Source organism: Anneissia japonica, unplaced genomic scaffold (genome assembly GCF_011630105.1).
Source record: "Anneissia japonica isolate Jap-2015-1 unplaced genomic scaffold, ASM1163010v1 scaffold287714_len2871179_cov188, whole genome shotgun sequence".
Taxonomy (NCBI): domain Eukaryota; kingdom Metazoa; phylum Echinodermata; class Crinoidea; order Comatulida; family Comatulidae; genus Anneissia; species Anneissia japonica.
In genome coordinates, this window is record NW_022755542.1 from 601796 (window position 1) to 625132 (window position 23337).

A 23337-nucleotide genomic window follows, 5' to 3' on the forward strand; every position below is an offset into this window, starting at 1 on the left:
AAAAAAAAAAAACCTCCCTCCCTCATCAGTTTTTATGCTGGGATAGGGTGATAAACTAACAATTTTTTTTACGGGGCCTTAGGTCATACAATAGTTGTTCTATTACAAGAAAATAAAGGGGTCAATCATTTCTTTGAAATAATTGCTCATGTATTTCGTTGCAGCGTTATAAACAAGCACACAACCAAAACAAAACAAGGTAAAACATCAACTAAAGCGGACCAACACGATTTACGATCATATCGTTTAACTTCTTTTCTAACTTTTACGCCAAACAGTTTACTGGGCACGAAGAGCGAAAATAACATACTAATTTTTGTGGCTGTATACTCAATTGCACACACAATGAATGAAAAAATATTATATAGAAAGAGCTAGATAAGGTATTTATCTATCATTTGATTAAAAACCAATATGACCAACGCTAAAAAAATACAGGTTATGTACTAAATCGACCGATTTTGGCTTAATTAAGTGGACTACATTTGGCAAGTAATTTTAAAGCTAAAATCGGTCCGGCGGTCCGATTTTGGACGGGACCAGATTTTTCCCTGACATGACAGACCTACAAAATGTCAATTTGGTCGATACGAGGAACCCAAATGCCCTACTCGGCTTCATTCAAGCCCCTACCACTTCATTGCCTAGACCTAGCTAGCCCTACACACACACACCCTATTATCTTACCTACCTAGGCCTAGCTGGCCTTAGCCAGGCTAGTAGGCCTAGGCTAGCTAGGCCTAGCATAGCTAGCCTCTAGCCTAGGCCTATACCAGCATTGCATAAAATGCGCAAACCTACTTCTTTTAACTTTGTGAGCAAATCAGCTGCCGTCATTTCTACCTCCTCTTCTTCTTCATCTTCCTCCTCACTTAGGTTTTCATCAAAACTATCTGACTTATTTGCCATCGTTATTTCAGCTAACTTCTATTCTTGTTGTTTTACATTTCGCGCGAACTTGTGTGCGCTGACATTATGGAAGTTTGTCAATTGTATAAAGGTCATCTCCTGATGATTTAGTTTAGTTGTATTTTTGTATCTTTAATGTACTTCAAACAACTAAAATTTTACTTTTAAAAATGTATTTCTAAATATTAATGCTTTAAAATATATTTAAGACATTTTTATTTGCTTTAATTAGCGATAAAGCGTTGAGTTTTGAGAATTATTTTCAGTGGTTTGTACAGGCACTTCCCTCTATGAAAAAAAAATCACACACTCCAAGAAAAATCAACAAGAAGTAAAAAATGGCGTCGAGTCGAGTAAGAGGAACGATTTCGACGCCAAATACTGAAGGAATGTCAGATGCTAACAAGGAACTGTTTGAAGCTTGTCGAAATGGGGATATTGTGAGAGTTAAGAAAGTTGTAAATTCATCTAATGCTAACGCAAAAGATACAGCAGGACGCAAAAGTACACCCCTTCACTTCGCAGCAGGTTAGACTCGACAGTAGCTACCTAACTAATCACCGATCAAAACAACATGCAACAAAACACGGTATTCCAAAACACACTCCCCTCTCTAGCCTAGCCTAGGCGGTCCTTTCCTAGTAGTCTAGCTAGGCCGGGATCTTGGCCTATCACCACTCACTCTACCGATTCCTAGGTCCTAGAATATACAATTATGCCTAGGTTTTGTCTAGACGACATTCATCACTCACCAAGATTTTGTTTATTAATTTATTAAATAAAATATCCAGGCCCAGTTAATCTAAAGTTAACTTAGTTAGCCTTTTTTCTAGGCTAGGCTTAACCTAAAAATATCATGTTGTACAGTATGACTGAACTGAACCTCATTCATTCAATGATTTTATACTGGTGGTAAACTGTTAATTAATAATAGTATGCATTTTGGAAGGAGTATTCTAAATACAGACATCAGCCAGACTAAAGTAAAGTAAGGCCTACTCAGGGAATAGGCCTATATCCTCGCGCAAAAATTAGACCTCGAAATCTGTCCTCACATTTAGAAAAATAAGGGCCAATTTCTGCACAGATTTTACCAAAAATTAGGCTTTGACCTAATCTTAATAATAATATAACCAATGTGTTATAAAGCGCACCTATTTTCCCAGTGATTTTCCTCAAAATTTTTATTGGGTTTTGAGGCATCATCCACACAATTAAAATATTTTACAGTACAGAAGTAAGGAGAGTCATATTGAAGCTGGCCCTCAAAATAACAAAAATAAATACTGTATAGATAAGTTGTGAAAAGAGTAAAAACCATAAAAAACAAGCAAGCTAGGCTTACAGTGCATTATGGTTATTAGAATAGAATTATAATTGCCGTAGTTTACTGTATGCCTGCCATTAAAATGCCTTAATGTACACCAAGCCACAAATTGAGAGCTAAATTGTTACACAAAACAAAATAAATGTTGATTTGTCTTTTTGCAGGTTTTGGCAGAAAAGATGTTGTGGAACATTTATTATTATCTGGAGCAAATGTACATTCCCGTGATGATGGTGGACTGATCCCGCTACACAATGCTTGCTCGTTCGGCCACGCTGAAGTCGTCAGTCTTCTCTTGAAACATGGGGCTGATGCCAATTCCAGAGATAATTGGAATTACACTCCACTTCACGAGGCTGCGATAAAAGGAAAAGTTGATGTATGCATAGGTAAATATAATTAAATATTTCTAATTATGAAATTAGAAGGTTTTACCTTCAGGTATGAAGTTTAGCATGTTTGTTGTTAATGTTTTCACCATCTATTAATAGTTTCTTCTTTCAGGGTGTTTCCAGTTGTCTTTATGTACTGTATACGTACATTGTTGATTTTATTATGAAAACTACTGCACATAACACTATTATATTTTTAAAATTTACTTTTCAAAGACTAAATTTAAGATTAGGCGAGACTTTCTTATTCCTTGTTTCGCGTACTTATTTTTTTTTAAGATTATCTGAGGAGGGCGGAATAGAAATAAAAATAAAATTTTGTTTTCTTATTTAGTAAATAGTTTTGCCAAAGTCATCCAGAAGGAGGAGAAAATAAAAATAAAATGTTATTGGTGAATGTAAAATAGGATGTTTATATGGTTCAAATTTATATAATTATGAAGAAATACAGTATACATATCGTGTCTATGGAGACTTCAAAGCAGCGGAGGGCGTAATAAAATAAAATAAAAATTTTTTTTCTGAAATTTCTTTTTTTTTTGTGGCGGATAAACAAGGTATTAAAAATGTCTCGCCTTTTAAATAGTTAATTTAATGTTGAAATAAACGCTATTACCACCACCAGCAGTACTTACTGTACATATAATAGAATACTTAAGATTAATTAAAATTGAATTATATTCAATTATTTTGAATACTCTCTGAAAGTTTGATATACTGTGAACTATGGTTTTAATGAAGCTTTCAGTGATGTTGATGGCTTCCGTATTAACTGTATTTTCCAAATTAAATCTCTGTGAAATGTAATTTAAAATTATAAAATTAAATCCATATCTAGTATTGATCTCTAATTAAGAATGCAAGATGATTATTTTCCTTTATCTGTAGCATTCAAATGTTTGAGCATGGTATAATACGCCTACTACAGTATCAGTAATTATGAGGGATATCAGTAGCTTTCGGATAGTAAAGGTTATATTGTAGGTTTACAAAATATGAATAACGCATTCTTTGGGCATTATTTGGTACTGAATTATGTCTTATACTATATTGTTTTAGTCTCTTGCACAATATACTGTACAGTATTAATAAAAAAAGGTGCATTATTTTGTTTATTTTATATCCTTAGGCACATAGCCAAAGATTACCAATATCAACTTACAGTACTGTAGGCACTGTCCCATAACATAGGTGAAAATCCCTTCACATGACAAACATACACATGATGCTCTACATAAACTAAGTTTTATGAGACTTTTGGAGCAGAGTGGAGTTTGTTTTGTTAGAAAAAATAATGATTAGAGCATCTTACCCACCAAGCCATTCAACTCCACTCTACTCCATATGAATTTGTGTTTTAGCTATAGATGATTATAGTATGTTGTATATTTTTTAAATAATTGTACACTAAGCCCACTGAATTTTTTTTTCAATACTGTATTGTTAAACTCGGTAAGCCAGTAAAAATTTCTGACCAAATTTCCTTGAAACTTTAAATGTACTATTCTCATTATAAATTAGTCTATTAAAATATGCCATGCTTAAGCTATGCAATGATCTAGTTATACAACCAATAATGTGGAACAATAAGAAAATGAGACAAATATTCCATCTACCTGTACTTTTCAAGGTGACATACCTGTTGTGTTGCTATAGCAACATTTTTAAGGAGCTTTTAAGTATAATCATGTGACTACTGTATTAATGGTCTCATTGAAATTTTGGATAAAGTAACCAAATTTAATGTGCTTTAATCTATTAAACTAGATTTCACTAGTTAGGAGACATATATTCTGATTTGAATTTTAATCATCTGTGTGAGCCTCCAGGTAAAAAAAAAAGAAATGGACATTTAGTAAATTGATAAAAATAGGGGTTTTTTTTTTGTAGTATTTTGTTGTTAGATTTTCAGGTTTTTACTGTATGAACATTAGAGTATTTTCTTATTGAAGATTCTGCAATATGTATATATATATACATTTTATTTTTATTTTTATTATCATTACTTCATTACATTTATTATTTTTTTATTATTTTATTATTATTATTATTATTTTATTACTTTATTGTATTTTGCTCCTTTTTTTTTTGTAATTCATTGTAAAGCGCTAGTGACAACTTCGGTTCAACCGGCGCTACAGTATATAAATTTTAAAATCAATCTATCTATCTATCTATTTCTTCAACTCTAAAAAGGACATGCATCCTACTACAGTATATTTATTTACCGGTACACAATTTGTTCTTTACACTGGGTTACCTCTTTAATAGACTAGAGGGATTTGGCGATAAGCGTCACATGACCTAACTTTGGTGTTGGGTATAAACAATCCACTGACACAGTGGTGTTTTACATAGAGATGGCTATCACAGCCGTCCATTGTTTGTTGCTGTAAAGACCATCATAATTCCTAGTAAACTATACCAAATGGATTGGAAATTAAAATTTTATTAGGCCTAGGCCCCTACAGTACGGCATGGTTATTTATGCATGATGGTCTTTGACCCACGAACTACGCTGCGATGTTATTGCTAGCTAAGGTTTTTGAAGGATAACTTAAATTTCAAAGCATACTATACAATCCTTGGAGAACGCTAGGATAAATAAATAAACACTATTTTGAACAATTGTATTGCCTTTCCTAGACATTAGCTTTTCTTATACTATCGCACTGTAATGTTTTTCACGTATACCCAAGTTAAGTCGTGTGACGGGTTGTAAACAAACATCGCCGAAATCCTCTATTTTTCTATTCCCCAGAGGACTGCAGTACGCTTACTGTAAAACATTTAAACGCACATAACAACAAAAAACATTAATACAGAAGATAGATGAAAAAGAATTATCTGATCTGCTCCCCTTCCCTCCCCATTCCAGATTTGAGTACTCATAGAAAAGTAAATTACGCCACATGAGACTCACTTCTGTACGCACCTACTATACATTATTGAATGTTGAATCACTATGTAAATATAATTCAAACATACAATTGATATTATAACCTGAAAAAAGAATTTTTTTCTCCAATAAAATCAGCTCAAGGATAAAGATTATTTTGATACACATGATTCAGTTGACCTCATCTTGGCCATGCTGACACATTCATGTTGCACTAAAATGATTAATCACACCATGGTCAGACTTACTGCTATGTCAGATATGGTCAGATATTCAGCTTGTTAGGAGACATGTTACAGGCATGCCTTCAGTGAACAAATGTGTCTTTCCAGGCTCCCACTAAGGCGAAGTCACCAAAGCTCTAACTTCATTATGTCCAACAACTTCAAATGCAATAAATTTGTTTACCAATAAGCTTAAACATTTTTAATGCGCCTCTTTCCAAAATAAATAATCAAAAGTGCAGAAATTACTAGTGTACAGTATATGAAGTGGAAAAATATTAAATAATAATAAAAGACCTGAAGTTGATGCATGAACATAATAATTAAGAGAAATACATTAAACATCTTCTCTACTCTCCCTTTGTTCCATTTCCAATTTACTTTTACTGAAGAGCATAGATAAAATAATAATAATAAATAGTTTAATGAAAGAACAATTAAATGATAAAAGACCAGATGTTGATGCATGAACATAAAAACACTGATAAAAATTAAAAGAAATACATTGAATATCTAATCAATTCTCCCTCTTCTATTTCCAATTTACTGTTTATCTTGTCATGGATTCCCAGTGAAAAGGAAAATAAATGAAGATTGCATAACATCGGTTAATTATAGTCGTAATCCATAACAAATCAATATCAGATTGAATTCATCACTTCTAGCACAATAGACAGTGGAATTGCTTTTTTTTTTATTGATAAAGGGAGGGACTGTTTTTATTTGGCAAGAATATTGTAAATATTGTTTAAAAACTGGTTGACTTTTATTGTTTTTTAAAGAAAATGTATTCCCAGTCACAAAATTACATTGTTTTTTTTTTAATGATTTTGAAATAAATGATGCAAATGATGCAGCAAAAAAGTTTTTTTTTTCCCCGCATCATTATTTTTTATGTGGGCGAGAGTGATTAATCTAGCAATTTTTTCTGTGCCCTTAGCTGATCCCGGAATATATAGGTCAAGGGAGTGTCGCGATCCCCGACAACCATACTATAAACAATAAACCAAAGATAATCAGGCATTAGGACTTCAGATTGTAAAGGAATACATTTCATTGATGTGGTGCCATTCTTCCTATCCTGTTTATTTCAAATTCAACTTTATATAGTTGCTGATTTAATGCATATTAGGTAACCTTGGTAAAATGAGTTTAATTTTATCAAATCTTTTAAAAAGTGAAGTAGATACGTACTGTAAAAACAATGGCGGTGCCAGCAAAGGATGAGGGGTTAACTGGCAGACAAGCATTGACCTTCACCTTCACCTGACCATGGCGGTATTATTGAGAAGGAGATCACTTGGCAACAGATCCCTAAGACGCGACAAACCAATGTATTCTGACCTTTGGGTAAAGAAAGCCTGCTGAAAATTTAGTGGCAGGGAACACATTAGGCTTCAAAAGCATCATGTAAATGTTCTTCCTGCGCTGCGGCATCTCTGATCTCAGCCCATTTGCATAGCACTGCGTGTGCGTAGCCTTTTCGAATGATCTCCTCAATAATACCTCCGTGATCTGACTAAAATTGAAATGTTTTTTTTGCCATCCACCCGAAAATTATTGTTTGTTCTACTGTAATAAACATGATTTTACCATTTTAAACATAATAGTGTTCCTCCCCTTTCACCCTAATACTGGGTTTTAGTCTGTGACCCTGACCAGTGGTTATAAGGGATTCCTTGGTTCAAACCCCCTATCGAAAAATTTCTTGCCAACACACTAGGATATGTAGAATAAAACATGGGTGCACATAAAAAAAAACAAACTGGTACTTGCAGTAAACTGTATGTTTTGTTTGTTTTTTTAACACAAGATCTTGTTTGTTCTTTTATTTATAGTTAGTATACAAGTCGTGAGAATAGCTGGAGTTTCAAATAAAAAAAGTAAAAAAATTAATGCTAATTAATACCGAATGTTTCATCTTGCAGTATTATTACAAAATGGTGCTGATCCTAGCATCAGGAACACTGATGGCAAAACAGCACTGGATCTTGCCGATCCCGTGGCTAAGTCTGTGTTAACTGGTGACTATAAAAAGGATGAGCTATTGGAGGCGGCCCGCAGTGGCAACGAAGAGAAATTGATGATGCTGTTGACTCCTCTTAATGTTAATTGTCACGCTAGTGATGGAAGAAAGGTGAGTTAGGTCGATGAATTGCTTAATATACTGATTATTGCCTTATCGGTATCATTCAACAAAATTCAAAATGTTAGGCTACATTTACTGTACTATTATTTTATAGTTTTTTTCTCTATACAGTAGGACCTCGATTTTACGTACTTTAAGGGACCGGATGGCGTACATAAATTGGGGGATTCGTAAAATTGAGGTTGGGTTAAATTTCAGGTGACCTTTGACCTAATACTAACGTAACACTAACGAAGGATATTACCTACCTGTAGGCTAGACCTAGCCACTAGTCCTACGAATATAACCATGTGTTTAGTGTTCTTATTCATCACTTTACGATGTCAAAATAAAGTGTTCAAATAAAACCATGCGTCTAGTGTATTAATCATTACTTTATATCTTTTATTTAACTAAGGAACATGAAAATATTGTAAGATTCGTAAGGTATTTTTTATAATATTATCATTGACTTTTTCTGTAGTATTTAAATTTTGTTAAAGAGACAGTATCCCTGAATATCAGCTTTCCTCTGGAGCAGTATGAAGGGCTACTCTTTTTAAACAAAAAAAATTAATGAACTACTGTAAGTAATAAAGGTATTCTGTTATTTTAGTCCACACCACTCCACCTCGCAGCTGGTTACAACCGGACTAGGATTGTCCAGCTCATGTTGAACCATGGTGCTGATGTCCATGCAAAAGATAAGGGGTAAGTACTAAAAAAAAAATACTGATTATTGTAAAAGCTGTTGCTTGGGGTGAAAGCTTGTTCTGTATTTTAAAACCACACCTGCAACACCGTTTCATATGCATTTTCGTTTTTAAACAAATGTAATCATATCAGTTTCAATTTCGGTACTGCTCTTATTCATTAAGAATAAAGAAAATACTAGTCTAGTACTAGCCACCAATCTAATTTTAAGAATCAATCAATTTTAAGAAGCTGGGGATGCCACCTTGCCGGCTAACCCCTTTTAAATGCCTCTGCTGCTGAGCTATTAAATTGCTGCTTAATAAAAGACTTTGTTTTTTTTACCAAGTCTGTCTCTTATACACATCTAGATGTGTATAAGAGACAGGTGCATGTTAAAGAACCCAGTACACTCTTCGGAAAAGAGTAAGGGATTGTCTCCCGGTGTACTGCCCAATTCACCACCAGAAGGTCCCCACTGGAAGTAAGTCTCAGGACTTTCTGGGTTATCCTTAGTGTGTATGACACTGTAGAAATTCAATCCAATCCAATCTCACAAAGAAATCCAAAGAAATTGAGAACATTAAAACTATACCTGTTTCCTTTGCTCTACTAGTAGTGTTTAAACATTTTTAAAAATCAATGTTTTGCATTCAATACTACACTAAATTATGATAAACTGAGATGTATTCAATTTTTAAATCACTTTCATAAATCAGAGGGTTTTAGTAAAATGTGAAGTGGTAAAAATGGAGGGTATTTTTTTTGTCTTTCCGCTACCATACATATTTTTTGATATTATATCAAAATTGTGATAGGTTTATAAAAAAAACTAGGGTAGAAATTATAGATGGATTCCATAGTTATGTAAATATGATAATTATTCCAAGAATTAGAATGGAGTGTAAATATGACATTAGATTAAAGTTAAAAAGTTCAGCAAAATAGTGATTCCGCTACCATGAAATTGCCCTTCTGTATTTTAAAACCACACCTGCAACACCGTTTCATATGCATTTTCGTTTTTAAACAAATGTAATCATATCAGTTTCAATTTCGGTACTGCTCTTATTCATTAAGAATAAAGAAAATACTAGTCTAGTACTAGCCACCAATCTAATTTTAAGAATCAATCAATTTTAAGAAGCTGGGGATGCCACCTTGCCGGCTAACCCCTTTTAAATGCCTCTGCTGCTGAGCTATTAAATTGCTGCTTAATAAAAGACTTTGTTTTTTTTACCAAGTACTCCAACTTGTGTGTTTGACGATTATTAGAGCATGTACCTTGATGTTTGCTATGGCAACATAACTTGAAATGTTCTTTATATTGAATAAAACTGTTTTGATAGATATAGGCATTCACAATTGGGAAGTAACAATATCATGGACAATTGTTAATTTTGGAGTTTAATGACCCATCAATAGAAGAGTTCCAATGCTTTAACTGTTTTTTATTTTAGTTAGCTTGTATCTTTAGGCGAGACTTTTTTTTACCTTGTTAGCAAACCCGCTAACTGCAAATATTGATGATTTCGAATAAAAATAAAATTTTATTTTTGGCCAAGCGCACCAGCCGCCACAAAAAAGTGGAAATTTCAGAAAAAAAAAGAAGTTTTTCTTTATTTCTATTACATCCTCCACTGCCTTGAAATCTCCAAAGATATGTATATTTCTTCCTAATTATATAAATTTGAAGCATTTAACCATCCTATTTTACATTCACTAATATATGTTTGTTATACTTCAGTGGGCTTGTACCATTACATAATGCATGCTCCTATGGTCATTATGAAGTGACAGAATTGCTTATTAAGCACGGTGCTTGTGTTAACTCTATGGATCTTTGGCAGTTTACCCCCTTACATGAAGCAGCATCAAAATCAAGGTAAGTTGCTAATTGTCATTTTATCATCACGTAAATAATAACTTCAATTATAGATAAATTGAAGGAATTTTTTTTAAATAAAAAAAGCTGTTTTTTAAATAAAATTCATTACTTTGATTCACTCATTTATCTTTATATAAAGAATTCACAGCATAATAGGCCTATTCCAATAAAATATAATCAAAACAATCAACAATAATAAAACAAAAATTACAATTTAAGAAAAGAAGAATTTAAAACATCCAAAATATCATACATGGCACTGACTGTAGGCCTATATATTGCTTTGTGATTATATTTATTATTATTATTAGTATTATTATTATTATTGAAAAATTCATTCTAATTCAATATTAAATATTGGGTTGGTTTGTTCTTTTGATATTATTATTATTATTATTGTTAATGTTATTATTATTATTAATGTATTATTATTTATAAATTATATTGCAATTGTCATTTATGTCAAGCTTACTAAAGTAATTTAGTATTAAAGCCATCCTGTGTCTTGTATCAAGGCTGAATCGCAGTACAGGTTACAAGCAAAAACATTACATTCAAAGGGAATCGGCTACTGTAACTGACATCACAATCTGAACAAAATGGCACAGCAAAAATCGAACATTCCATGAATTTTACAAAATTGTGTTTGATTGATTAGAACTTTGAAATAGATGAATAAGTTAATACAATATTAGATGATAGGATGGAAAAACCTTTGCCCTTTCCAAAGGGGTCCATAATGATGCAAATTTCATTTTGTTTATTGTATTTGATGAGATAGCATTAACTTTAATTAAGGAGTATAAAACTGCAAGAGGTCAAACTGCCCTGATTTTGTATGCAGCAAAGTATGCAGGCAATGGAATGTTAAAAGTACTGCCACGAAATAGGGGCGCCCTACACATAATTTAGAAAATCGTACGCGTTGCTTGAATCCTTTAAAGGCCAAGGCCCTTCATGGAAGTACTTTTTGCGTTCCAACGAATCCCCGGCAGTCGGACCTCTTGCGCTTTTATACACTTTGCTATAATTAAACCTGAGCTTCGTTTACATGTTAAGCTTCTTCAAATTTTTTTTTTGATGATCATGCTTAGATCTATAATTGATTGATTGTGAGTGAATGCTTAGTCATTAGTACTTGAATGTTAACGAGTCAATGCTAATAAGTAATATTCGTTAATTAAATCAGAGGTCATCTTTGAGCTTCAAACCACATTGGCAATGATTCTATATATTGGTTTTAATTTGTAGAGTTGAAGTTTGTTCGTTATTATTAAGTCATGGTGCTGATCCGACCTTACTTAACTGTCATACTAAGTGTGCTTTAGATGCTGCCCCTACCAGAGAATTAGCAGACACTTTGCAGTGTGAGTAAACCTTTTATAGCTTCTGTTTGTCACATCTTTGAGGAATGGTTTCAAATGGCTGTATCATGTGGTAGTCAAATAATTTGTTAAATGATTATTGATCAATGTAATAATTTATTAGATCATATTAATTATCATTATTAGTATTTAAAATCCATATTCTTACACAGGTGTACCAAAAGCTTAATTATTGAAAATATTGATGTTTCAGATGAATTCCGTGGGTACCAGCTGTTAGAAGCTTGTGGTAATGCCGACCTGGCAAAAGTTAAAAAGAATCTAACAGTTGAATGTGTCAACTTCAAAAACACTATAAACCAAGAAACTCCTTTAGTAAGTTTCAAGAGAAAATATTTATACCATACTTGCATCAGATATCAATGAGAATGAAAGTTAATTGATATATTCCTGCTTTTGTTTATGGATATTTGTTTTGGGAAATGTGACAAAATGTAAAGGCATCAGGTTTCAAAGTAGATGGTCATAGGTCCGAACCCAATGCTGATCGCATTTCTTAAGGCAAGACATTTTATCTATGTTTGTCTTCTCTCAAGTCTGGTGTATTAGTGGATACTGTACCTGGTAGGATTAGAATAAGAATTGATATTTGTTTTATCACAGTGAGTGATTTGGAATGAAATGTATCTGTGCCGGATTTAACCAGGAATACTTCAATGGGAACAGAGGCGAAGCTAAGCTTAAATAACAATGTATGATATACATTGGATAATTATAGTGTTTTGCTTTTTTGGTTTGTTTTTTGTCTCCCATTGTGTTTCATTTCATTTTTTAGCATTGTTCTGTTGGATCTACTGGCTCTAAAAGAAAACAAGTGACAGAAGTGTTGATAAGAAAAGGTGCAAATTTAGTTGACAAGGACAGAGAGTAAGTGTCCCATTAAATCATATCAAATAAATTATTAATTAAAAAAAATAAATAAAAACAAATAAGAATAAAATTTTAATTACTAAAATTGTCAAGATGATAATTGTTGCTATACTTTAAAGATTGTTTGATGTTTTTCCTACAGTGGTCAAACTCCAATCCATGTAGCTTCCAGTAAGAATCATCATGATGTCCTTGAAATTCTACTTAAGAATGGAGCAAAGGTAGGAATTAGGATTCCTCAAACCCAAGTTAAGATGATCATAAATTTCTGAGAAAATCATATTAACCACATCCCGATTTAAAATCAAGGCGTTCTGTTTGCCGTTCAGATACTCTACCAACTAAGCTATGAGGCCAAGTAGTATACGCTCTTGGGTTTTCCCATTAGGATATGTTTTTTCTTAGGTATTGTGTAATATATAATGAATATTATAAAAGCACATGATAGTAACTTTGGCGATACACACACCACTGGTGATAAAGATTTTATTATATATATATTATTTATAAATATTATTATTTATTATTATTATTATTTTATAATATATCCCTTAAAAAAGATCATTATCATATTAAATTTCATTCTGAATTAGCAGTTAAAAGTTTGCTTCTTTTTTTTTTTTTTATACAGGTAAATTCTGTTGACAACCTAGGCCAAACTGCCCTGCACCGAGCAGCTCAGGCCGGCCATGTCCAAGCGTGTCATGTTTTACTAGCATTTGGTGCTGATGTGACTATTCCATCTCTGCAAGGCTTTACTGTCTCCCGTGTTGCAACAGAAAGCGTGCAAAAATTACTTCAAAGTAAGAATATTTATTTTTGTGGCTAATTTAAGAGTAATGTAAATTTTTTTTTTGTATGTTTTGGAATATTCTTTAAAGAACATTAAATAAAAATATTGAATTACTCATTTAACAAGGGACAAGTGAAAGATTGTTTTCTTGTCATTTGGCTCTGGTCCAATGAATGGGTTAAGCTATATAAAGCGACCCAAAAACTTTGGCTTAAACAATTTCTCCTATATTATCAGCTTATTCACCTGGATTTATGTTATATACAAGATTCCTGGAATGATTTTGACAAAACAACAATACTTTAAATTAGAGTTCAGAATGTGCAGTTCATACTAATCAAATTTTATATGACAAAACACTGTTGTATGCCCATATATAGTCATGATGTGATGTCATCATGACCATATTTAGGCATGTCATATGTTTTTGTCAAATAATATTTGATAGTCTGGACAGGAATATTGGAGAATTGTTTTTACACTTAGGTGAGATGCCATGGCAGACTCTTTTCTGTCAGACAGTGTTTGGTACAGTAATATAGGTATATGCTTGTTTTGGAAATATCTGATCAAATACATTATGTGTATATCCAAATCTTTATCAGTATCTTTTGGAAAGCCAATAAATGCGCACCTAAGCATCGTTTTTAATGGACTTCTCAATTTAACATGAAAGTTTTGAGTACAGCTAAGTTACCCTTGTTGTTGAGGCTTGAGTATAGTGTAACAAACATGATTTCGATTTTCATTCATCAGTAATTTATTTCAAAATCAGATACTTCACTTGGCCTCTTCCTGGCTAGGCTAAAGTAATAATTTAATTATTAATAATAATGATTAATGAAGTAATAATTAGTCAGAGGTCTTATTTATGATTGTATAAGCCTAATAATAAGGTGGCAGACATCTTTTTGAGCACAAATACACAACTCAGCATTGCTTCGTTGCCTAAAGTAGTCTCGAGTTGTTATAATACCTCTATCTGCCAAACAAAGTCTAAATAGGGCCAAGTTGACGTCGTTTCTGATGACAAGTGTAAAGTTGCTGACAAATAAGTTTTGAATTTCTCTTTGGATAGTTTGTACAAGAATTTATTTTCTACCTCTTAACCTTACCCAAAAGGTCATAATAGACACTTATTGCAAGTCATAATCCACTAAAGATACCGACAACATTTATTACTAATGACATCAATTGCCGAATTACATGGATCTGAGAAATGTTCTGCAGCAGGTTGACGAGTCACTAGTATTGACAGTCCTTCCTGTAATGTATCACGTAAATGTGTTCAACACCTTAACACCATATAAAATTTTATTTTAAACAAGTATTGCTTAGCAAAAAAATGAGATTGGTGTGGTTTTTGTTTTCATTTCAATTTATTTAGCATTCAACAATAAAAATACCGTTTTTTTTTAAACTAAAATTCAATAAAAAATTAAATATATAAAATACATATATAATGAGAGAGGCTAATTTTTTTACATCTTGTTTATATTTTGCCAAAGAAAGCAACAAAAAGATAGACACTATCAGAATATTACAGAGTAAAAAAAGTGCCTACTCATTACCATATCGAAGGATTAACTGTATAGAATATCGAGGGACTTCAACCCCATGACAGCAGTGATTAAACTCTTAAGTGATAGCATCAAATATTAACATCCATGAGGAGCTCATATTGTGTTCAGGATACACAACCTAATTGATGATGTGTCAACATATCGGATTCTAGTACGTGCGGAATATGCGATTTTGGAAATTTTTCTTGGAAAAAATAAAAATTTGGTTTACAAAATTAAAAAGAAAATAATGTCATTACGAACAATGTTGATCTAATAACGTCAATAATTTTCACAAAACCTTTTCCTCTTTTTTTTGAGGTTATTGAAAGATCATTGGTCAATGTACGCACGACTGTTGCTCTCAGCATACAAGCTTTTTGAGTACATGCAAATCCACGGTTCCACTGATATACACATGGTCCACTTATTGTTAGAATGTATTATTTAACAGGATGACTACAACACTATGTGTTGTGCGCAATGCAATTGAATCATGTAATGCAGTTACCTTACCAAATGCCTTGCATTGAGCAGGACAGTCTTGCATTTCAAAGTCATTTTTATCTTGTCTCAGTTTTTATGAAACACAAATTTTGGAAAATCTATGCGTGATCATGTTTCAAAATTTGGGAATTTTGACTTTGAATAAACCAAACACCTACTTAGGTCAAAATGCCCTGTATGAGTGGCTTATTATTCTTAAAAATTGTCTCATTTATCCATGGGGTCACTTATATACATGATACCAATCAAAAGACATTCGGTCATCATAAACACATAGTTACTTATTTATCCATAGTCTCACTTTTACATCATACCACTGAAAGTATTCTGGCTCCTCATCAAAAGTTTACTCCATGTTACAACTTATTTACAGGTCACATGGTCCCACTCATGTGTCCATGGTTTCTTTCCTTTAAACATGGTCGGAATTATTTACACATGCATATTTTTCAACCTAATGTCTAATATCTTGCTGTGTTAAACTAGTTCAAAGGGCAACGTATCACATGTAAAAAGTTGATCTTTAAATCGGATAGGATACAAATAAATCTCACGGGCAGCTCTCATAATATGCTAATCAACAGGGACAAAGACTTGTCACATGGAACCTAGAGTGTAATGGTCACAATTTTTCAGAATTATATTGTCATTTCCTACAAAAAGTAGACCAGTTCAAATATGTGGTTTTATAATCTTTTAGATAGTTTCCTTTTTATTAAAAAAAATATAACTTATGTAAATGTAAATCTTTTTAACCTATTTCCTCAATAAATTTTCATGAAATATTGATTGATAAAACATAAATTATGAATGGAATGAGATGAATCAACATGAATGAACACCATTCGATGACCTTAACAGCTAAATGTCATTTTAAGTTTTTGGTTTTGAATTATTATGCTAAAATAATAGCTAAGAAGGTCCAATAAAGCCCAATTTATTTTATCACCGTCTCTTCTTTGTACACCCTTGACCGACATATACTATACATGACAAATAAATTAATATAGTTTATTTCTATATGTGCGAAATGTTTCTAAATATGAAAATTATGTATATAATGTGTAAAATATGATATTTCTATGAATATGTTGTTTATCAGTAACTCTAACAATACATGCCTTTGGTTTTTAGAAAATAGAGAAAAAAATTACACATTTGAATTTCTTACTCTATATATAAAATTATAATAAGTTAGCTTTTAATTTGAAAATTAGAAAATATGTTCCTCACCAATTATAAAAATAAATTAAAAGATTTTGTAAGGAAAACACTCATAAAGTAATTTAATTTTTTGTCTAAGTTTATGCTTGTATTTGTATATTTATTATATATTTTTAATTATTTATTTCTTTAAAAAGCTGCTGAAGACCACACCCCATCGCTTAATACTAGCCCAGCAAGTGATGAAAATTATGAACTCCTTGAGGCGGCAAAGTCTGGGGATTTAGACACTTGTAAGGTGAGGTAAACCCTGAAACAAACAAGTATTGAATAAAAAAAGAAATATTAATAAATTAATTAAATTAAGTAGTTGTTGATATTTATATTTGTATTAAATTTGATGCAAACAGGAAGACAGGATTGTGAAGATGAAGTGATTATGAAGGATGTTATAAAAAGGAAGCATTTATTGAGAAATAATTTAATCAAAGTATCAAAGGATTACCATTCATAATACCCCAGCCTAAGTAGCTAATTTCATCATCCTAAGAGTCCTAACACACTTCCCTCACTGAGGATAAAATCTTTCTCCCTATGAAGGGCATCTTACTCCCTATGGAATATACCTCTCTCTCCCTGAAAATGCACCTCTTTTCCTAAGGAGTGCCTCCTAAGGATTGCACTTCCGTCCTTTAAGGAGATGGCTCACCTACCTCACTATTGAAACACACCTCTTTCCCTTAGATATGCACCTCTGTTGGGAATGTTTTATTTTGCTCCAATTCTTTTATTAATTTTCTGGATTTATTTCAGGTTCTAGTTTCTAAGACTTCACCAATTGTTAACTGTCGAGATATAGAAGGCAGGCATTCCACTCCTCTTCATTTTGCAGCAGGGTACAATCGAGTGGCAGTAGTTGAATTTCTCCTTCAACATGGTGCTGATGTTCATGCTAAAGATAAAGGGTGTGTTTACAAATACTATTTATGGTTATGGTTTTATATTTATATAGCACCTTCCACGATCGAAACCGTCTCAAGGCGCTTGAAAAATATATGTGAATAATGTATGGAAATAAATAAAACCATAAACCATAACCACTATTTCCATCTTGCTATACTATGTTGTGTTTTTTATAGTCTGTTATAATATTGAGTAATACTAATACAACATGCCAATTTTTCCAGTTACATAAAACATTGCTAAAATTATTGAAGTGACTCTTATTAAATGATTTATTTCAGGATTGAATACTAATTTCATTGAGATACGGGCCATATTTTCTTTATCCCACTTGATTTGAGCAGTGTATTTCTTTATCTCAAAAATTGATGAATAACCACATTTTTCATAACAATTTATCTAAAAACAAAATATAAAATGTCCATAGTATTATGAACATTGATTTAAATTAAAAAAAACAAAATAAATCAATATTTTCTCTTGGTTTTCCAGGGGCTTGGTTCCACTACATAATGCATGTTCCTATGGTCACTATGAAGTAACCGAGCTGCTTGTAAAACACGGTGCAGTGGTCAACGTTGCGGACCTGTGGAAGTTCACACCGCTTCATGAAGCAGCAGCGAAAGGCAAATATGAGATTTGCAAGCTTCTACTGAAGGTAAAAATCAATTTGTAGTTTGTATTTTTATCTGAATAATGTTTAAAGCTATCAAAGTCAAACTTACTGAGGAAGTAATTATAAGGTAATAAAAAGAATAGTGTTAGCCAAGCACAGTGACAATTGGAGAACAAGGTTGCATAGATTGTACTAAAGGCCTAGGCCTAATTCTAAGGTTCACGACCACAGTGGCATATCTAGGATTTTGAAATGGGTAGGCAGATGGGAAGGTTAAGTGAGAGGGCTCAAAGCTTAAGTGGGGAGGGTTAGCTGGCAAAATGAGGTTGTTCTTAACTACTTGAGAATAATTTTCTGCTTAGAACATTTTCAGTGGGTGGAGGGGAACCTTTGTTTTTTGGTTGGCTGTGCTTGAGTAGAGTAGGTACATAAGTGCATAGTTAATCAGTCTGTTATTACTGGATTTAAATAATGGTGGAGTCATATATAGCACTGATATTTGTTTGTTTTTTGTTTTTGTATTTTTTAAAAACATTTTTCATAATCTTATCATAAAAACAAGCATTGTTAATAAATGCCATTGTCATAGCACCACTGAACAATGCATTCTGTCGTGGATGTTGGCGCTATATAAATCCTTGTTGATTGATTGATTGTCTGTCAACATTAGCACTCTTGGCCTATTCTGACCCTGTTCATTTAATACATTATCCATGTCGTACACAATGTGCAACCTTCCACGCTCCCTGATGAATATTCCTAATCACACAGCCAGCTCATCATCGGACCAATTTCATTTTAAATCATTCGCATCCTACGAGATACCTATTTATACTCCTTGGTAAACAGATTCACATGTACATAAAGTGTCAAACCCAAGCACATAAGCATTATGACCATCTCTGTCTCGAACTTGCGACCTTTTGATTGAATGGCCAAACTCCTACGCCACATGTTTTCACCTAATTCATTTTCTATCCAGTTGGGTCTCATTTTCTTCCCAATTTCATTTACTTATTTCACTAATAATAATAGAAAGCCATAGTAAAATATTTGGGTCGTTGACCTAGATGTCCAGAATACTGTAGTTGTTGGCACATGCTCAAATGGGTTTCTGGGGTAATGTATTTTCATGCCAAGTATTAGTTTGTCTTGATGAGACAACAGAAGTTTTATCAGAAAGAATACTTTAGCAGTCACAGCTTGTCATTATTGTCAATTTATTATTGTTGTTATCTTTTTTTATTTTATTACAGTATTTGTATTAGAAGATTAATAATTAGAGAATATTAGAATACAATGCATACAGTGATACTCTATTATTCTTAATCATAAATACACCACTGAACAGAAATTGATCGATTAATTAATTATTTGGTTGATTAAAAATATACTATATGTGTTTATATAAAACTTAATTAATTATTTAAATTGCTTATTTTGTTTATTTAATTACTGTATGTTATTAACCTGTTGAAATTTAAACAAGACAAATTAACAGAGTTAAAAATAATCGGCTCATATAGTGTGTGATATGATGTCAGCATGTCCATATATGGGTATGGTCAAAGACATTAGAAGCACAAGATAAACTCTCCACAGAAAAAAAACTATCACCGAATTGCATGACGGATGCTGTACTAACGTAAGTTTATTTTCCTCCAGGCATACGCAGTGCCCAATTTAATGAGGCACTGTGTACATCTGGTCTGGATATAAACTTACATAAATTCCATTATTTGGAATAGAAGGGCCCCGCATACGTCTGGATCTGAAAAGAGATATGACATACATCCGCTTCACTTTTGCTATGTGAGAGTTTTATTTTGTGTTTTCTAGTATCTTTGGTATAATAGGATGTCATCATGCTCATATATGACAGTGATATGATGTCATCATATCCATATGTGAGTGTGATATGATGTCATTATGTCCATATATGGGTGGTATATGATGTCTTCATGGCCATATATGGGTGTGATATCACAACATCATGCCAGTATATGGGCAAGTCACATTAGTGTTAAAGGTTGATAGAGCGCAGTGTAATTTCCAGATATATATTTATTAATAAATGTTAATTGTAAACTTGCAGCATGGAGCTGATCCTCACAAGAAGAATCGTGATGGTAACACGCCATTAGATTTGGTGAAAGAAGGGGATCAAGATGTCGCTGATCTTTTGCGAGGGGATGCTGCCCTCATTGAGGCAGCCAAAAAAGGCAACCTTGCACGAGTCCAGAAGCTTGTGACGCCGGAGAATATTAACTGCCGAGATTCTCAAGGAAGGAACTCTACGCCACTCCACCTTGCAGGTAAAAAAAACTTCATGCCCATACATTTTACAAAACGTAATGTGTATGTATGCATAAGTAGTTTGGTGATGTTGTAAATATATTTATTATCGCTTTTACATCAGGCCTTGAATTTTACGGCAGCCATTGCCGATGGTGCGCTCCCAGTTAGCCTTGGTGCCCCTGAAAATGAAGCACGTCGACGGCCACTACTTGATTAACACTCAGCTAGTCTAGTTGATGAAGGCTAGTTTAGAGGTGTGGCCTCCTATAACGACACGCTTTGAGCAACAACATCATATATTGATCTTCTTGAACTTTGACTGTTTTGTTTACGATCGCCAATCCCCCAAAAAACTAAAAGTATTTTCCAACATTGAATTGATAATAGTTAATACTCTAAACAAAGTCATTTTACCATTGACAACAATGGCTTGGATAGGCCTAGCTTGTCTAGACCTAGCCTGGCTACAAATAAAGGCACTCGCTAGAGATTGGTACTGAGGCTAAATCAAATTTTGCCTTGGGTGCCTTTTTATATTTGAAATTTTGGCCTTGGTGCCTTTCCATTTGGCCTTGGTGCCTTTTAATCATGTCATACCGGAGGCCATTTGGCCTTGCCCATAAAATCCCCAAATTCAAGGCCTGTTACATATCTGTTTTTTATTTCTTATTTTTTTAGATGTTATTATTTTTACTATATTGACTTTGCATAGCCTTATTCTTTATTTCCCACATTTTTTTGCATTAGTATTCTGTTCTTTGAATATTGTTTATTAGGGTTGTTTATTTCTGAAGACTAGTAGTTTTTTTGTCCACCATATTTTGTCCACCACATTTGCATACTTTTATTTTCTCATTCCCTCACAGCTGGTTACAATAATGTTGAAGTTGCAGAGTACTTACTTGAGAGTGGTGCAGATGTCAATGCACAAGACAAAGGAGGACTTATACCACTACATAATGCCTCTTCTTATGGGGTAAGAACAAAAATAGTGTGAGATTAAAATAATACTGTGCCATGAGATATGAAATGAATAAGTTCATGATATGTAAAATAATATTAAATTATTATAGTTGTTATAAGAAAGGATGAGATTCAATAAGAATAATTGTTCCTAGTGTGTATACTACAGTATGACATGTTAATGTTGGTTTCTAATATATTTTCCAGCATGTTGACATTGCAGCTTTACTCATCAAGCACAAAACATGCGTGAATACGCAGGATCGTTGGAATTTCACGCCGTTACACGAAGCTGCTCAGAAAGGTAGAACGCAGCTGTGCGCTTTACTGGTGAGTGGTCTCTAGAGTTGATTCTCATCCATACATAATCAAGACTAATATTAATTATGTTGGTCTTTAGTGCCTTTTGTAAGGGCCTCTATGTACTTTACATTGCCCTAGTCATGTATCAAATACCTACAGAACACATGCTTGGCTCCTTAGTGTAAGATATATTGTGTTGCAGCTACTAAATGCAGTGGTATTCAAAACTACCAGCTTCCATTTATGCTCCTGGATGGAGATAAACATCAAAGATAGAGTACCTTGCCCAAAGCACACAAACAAATCACCTTGACCTTTCTACTGGAAGCCTAAAACCTTGCTAATGTGCCACATATGATCTTGTTCCACAATGTTTGTTATATTTCATTGTAATTGTTATTATCTAGATGGAATGGACAGATCTGGAGATCGTGCAACTTGAACAACTTGCGATTTTTTTCACACGTACTGAGTGTTCAGTACATTTTCACGTCAGGTTGGACAAAATTACACCTATACATCTTACATTTAAGATATTTTTTATATTTCCATTAGCTTGCCCACGGTGCAGACCCAACCATGAAGAATCAAGAAGGCCAGGCACCATTAGATTTGACAACGGCTGAGGATGTCAGAGCTCTACTACTGGATGCCATGCCACCAATGACTGCTACCACCAGTGCAACCAAGACATCCCCGTCCATCAACAGTTCCTTACGAGGACCAACTGCTGGAACAGCATCAGGTGGCAGTTCAAATTACCCGATGGCTATTGGAGGCGTGGCAGGTTCCGGAGATGGAATGGCAGAGAGGAAACCAACTGAGGGCGCTTCACCTCTTGATATGAATATCGGCACGTTTTTGAGGTCAATTCAACTGGATTCACTTAGAGATATATTTGAAAGAGAGCAGGTACATTAGTTTGTAAAATTTATATTCTGTTTACCGCAGTTCATAAATGTATTTAACAACTAAAGTACTAACAAAGCAAATCAGAGTTGTGTATCTTTACTCTACTAGTTGGCTGTTGTGTAAAAGGAGCTCCATAAAAGGCCTAGTATATAAATTGCATCCATAAATAATACTAATGTTTTAATGATAATTAGTTTTTTTAAAAACCGAGAATTAACCTAGCCTAGCTAGAAAGGGCGAAGTAGAGTAGTTGCTTTTCAAATATAATACAGCATTGTGTTGTACGCATTTAAATTTGTTTTCATCCGATGGAGATTGACTGTCTTTGAAACTTTGATATTAAAGTTGAGCGCGCAATTTAAGATGATACTATGATCGTTTGAATCGACAGTAGCCGTTGTGTACAGTACCAATACAAAAGTCTATTTCTGACATTGTAGTCAGCGCTCTAGTATTATAATAACTCAATGCAGCAGACATTAATAACATCTTATAGATTAACTGTGCATGCCTATGTTGAAGGTCAGTACATATAAACAAA

At 33.2% G+C, this 23337-nt stretch overlaps 2 protein-coding genes across 2 annotated transcripts in view; one reads left to right on the forward strand and one right to left on the reverse strand.

The window, feature by feature from the left end:
• The window catches only part of LOC117123677 (DNA replication complex GINS protein SLD5-like), an 8589-nt gene extending 7532 nt beyond the window's left edge, over positions 1-1057 (reverse strand). Inside the window, exon 1 of the mRNA XM_033269677.1 lies at positions 802-1057. Within this exon, the coding sequence (XP_033125568.1) occupies positions 802-909 (108 nt within the window). The 5' untranslated portion in view covers positions 910-1057. The remainder of the gene's footprint in view (positions 1-801) is intronic.
• A 51-nt stretch (positions 1058-1108) lies between these two features.
• Positions 1109-23337, forward strand: part of LOC117123674 (poly [ADP-ribose] polymerase tankyrase-1-like) — a 28237-nt gene continuing 6008 nt past the window's right edge. The window contains exons 1-17 of the mRNA XM_033269675.1: positions 1109-1437; positions 2401-2625; positions 7680-7888; positions 8496-8590; positions 10320-10457; positions 11712-11827; positions 12039-12160; positions 12621-12712; positions 12858-12936; positions 13347-13518; positions 16939-17039; positions 17555-17706; positions 18197-18362; positions 20416-20635; positions 21485-21594; positions 21789-21911; positions 22440-22796. Of these exons, the coding sequence (XP_033125566.1) occupies positions 1248-1437; positions 2401-2625; positions 7680-7888; positions 8496-8590; positions 10320-10457; positions 11712-11827; positions 12039-12160; positions 12621-12712; positions 12858-12936; positions 13347-13518; positions 16939-17039; positions 17555-17706; positions 18197-18362; positions 20416-20635; positions 21485-21594; positions 21789-21911; positions 22440-22796 (2667 nt within the window). The 5' untranslated portion in view covers positions 1109-1247. The remainder of the gene's footprint in view (positions 1438-2400; positions 2626-7679; positions 7889-8495; positions 8591-10319; positions 10458-11711; positions 11828-12038; positions 12161-12620; positions 12713-12857; positions 12937-13346; positions 13519-16938; positions 17040-17554; positions 17707-18196; positions 18363-20415; positions 20636-21484; positions 21595-21788; positions 21912-22439; positions 22797-23337) is intronic.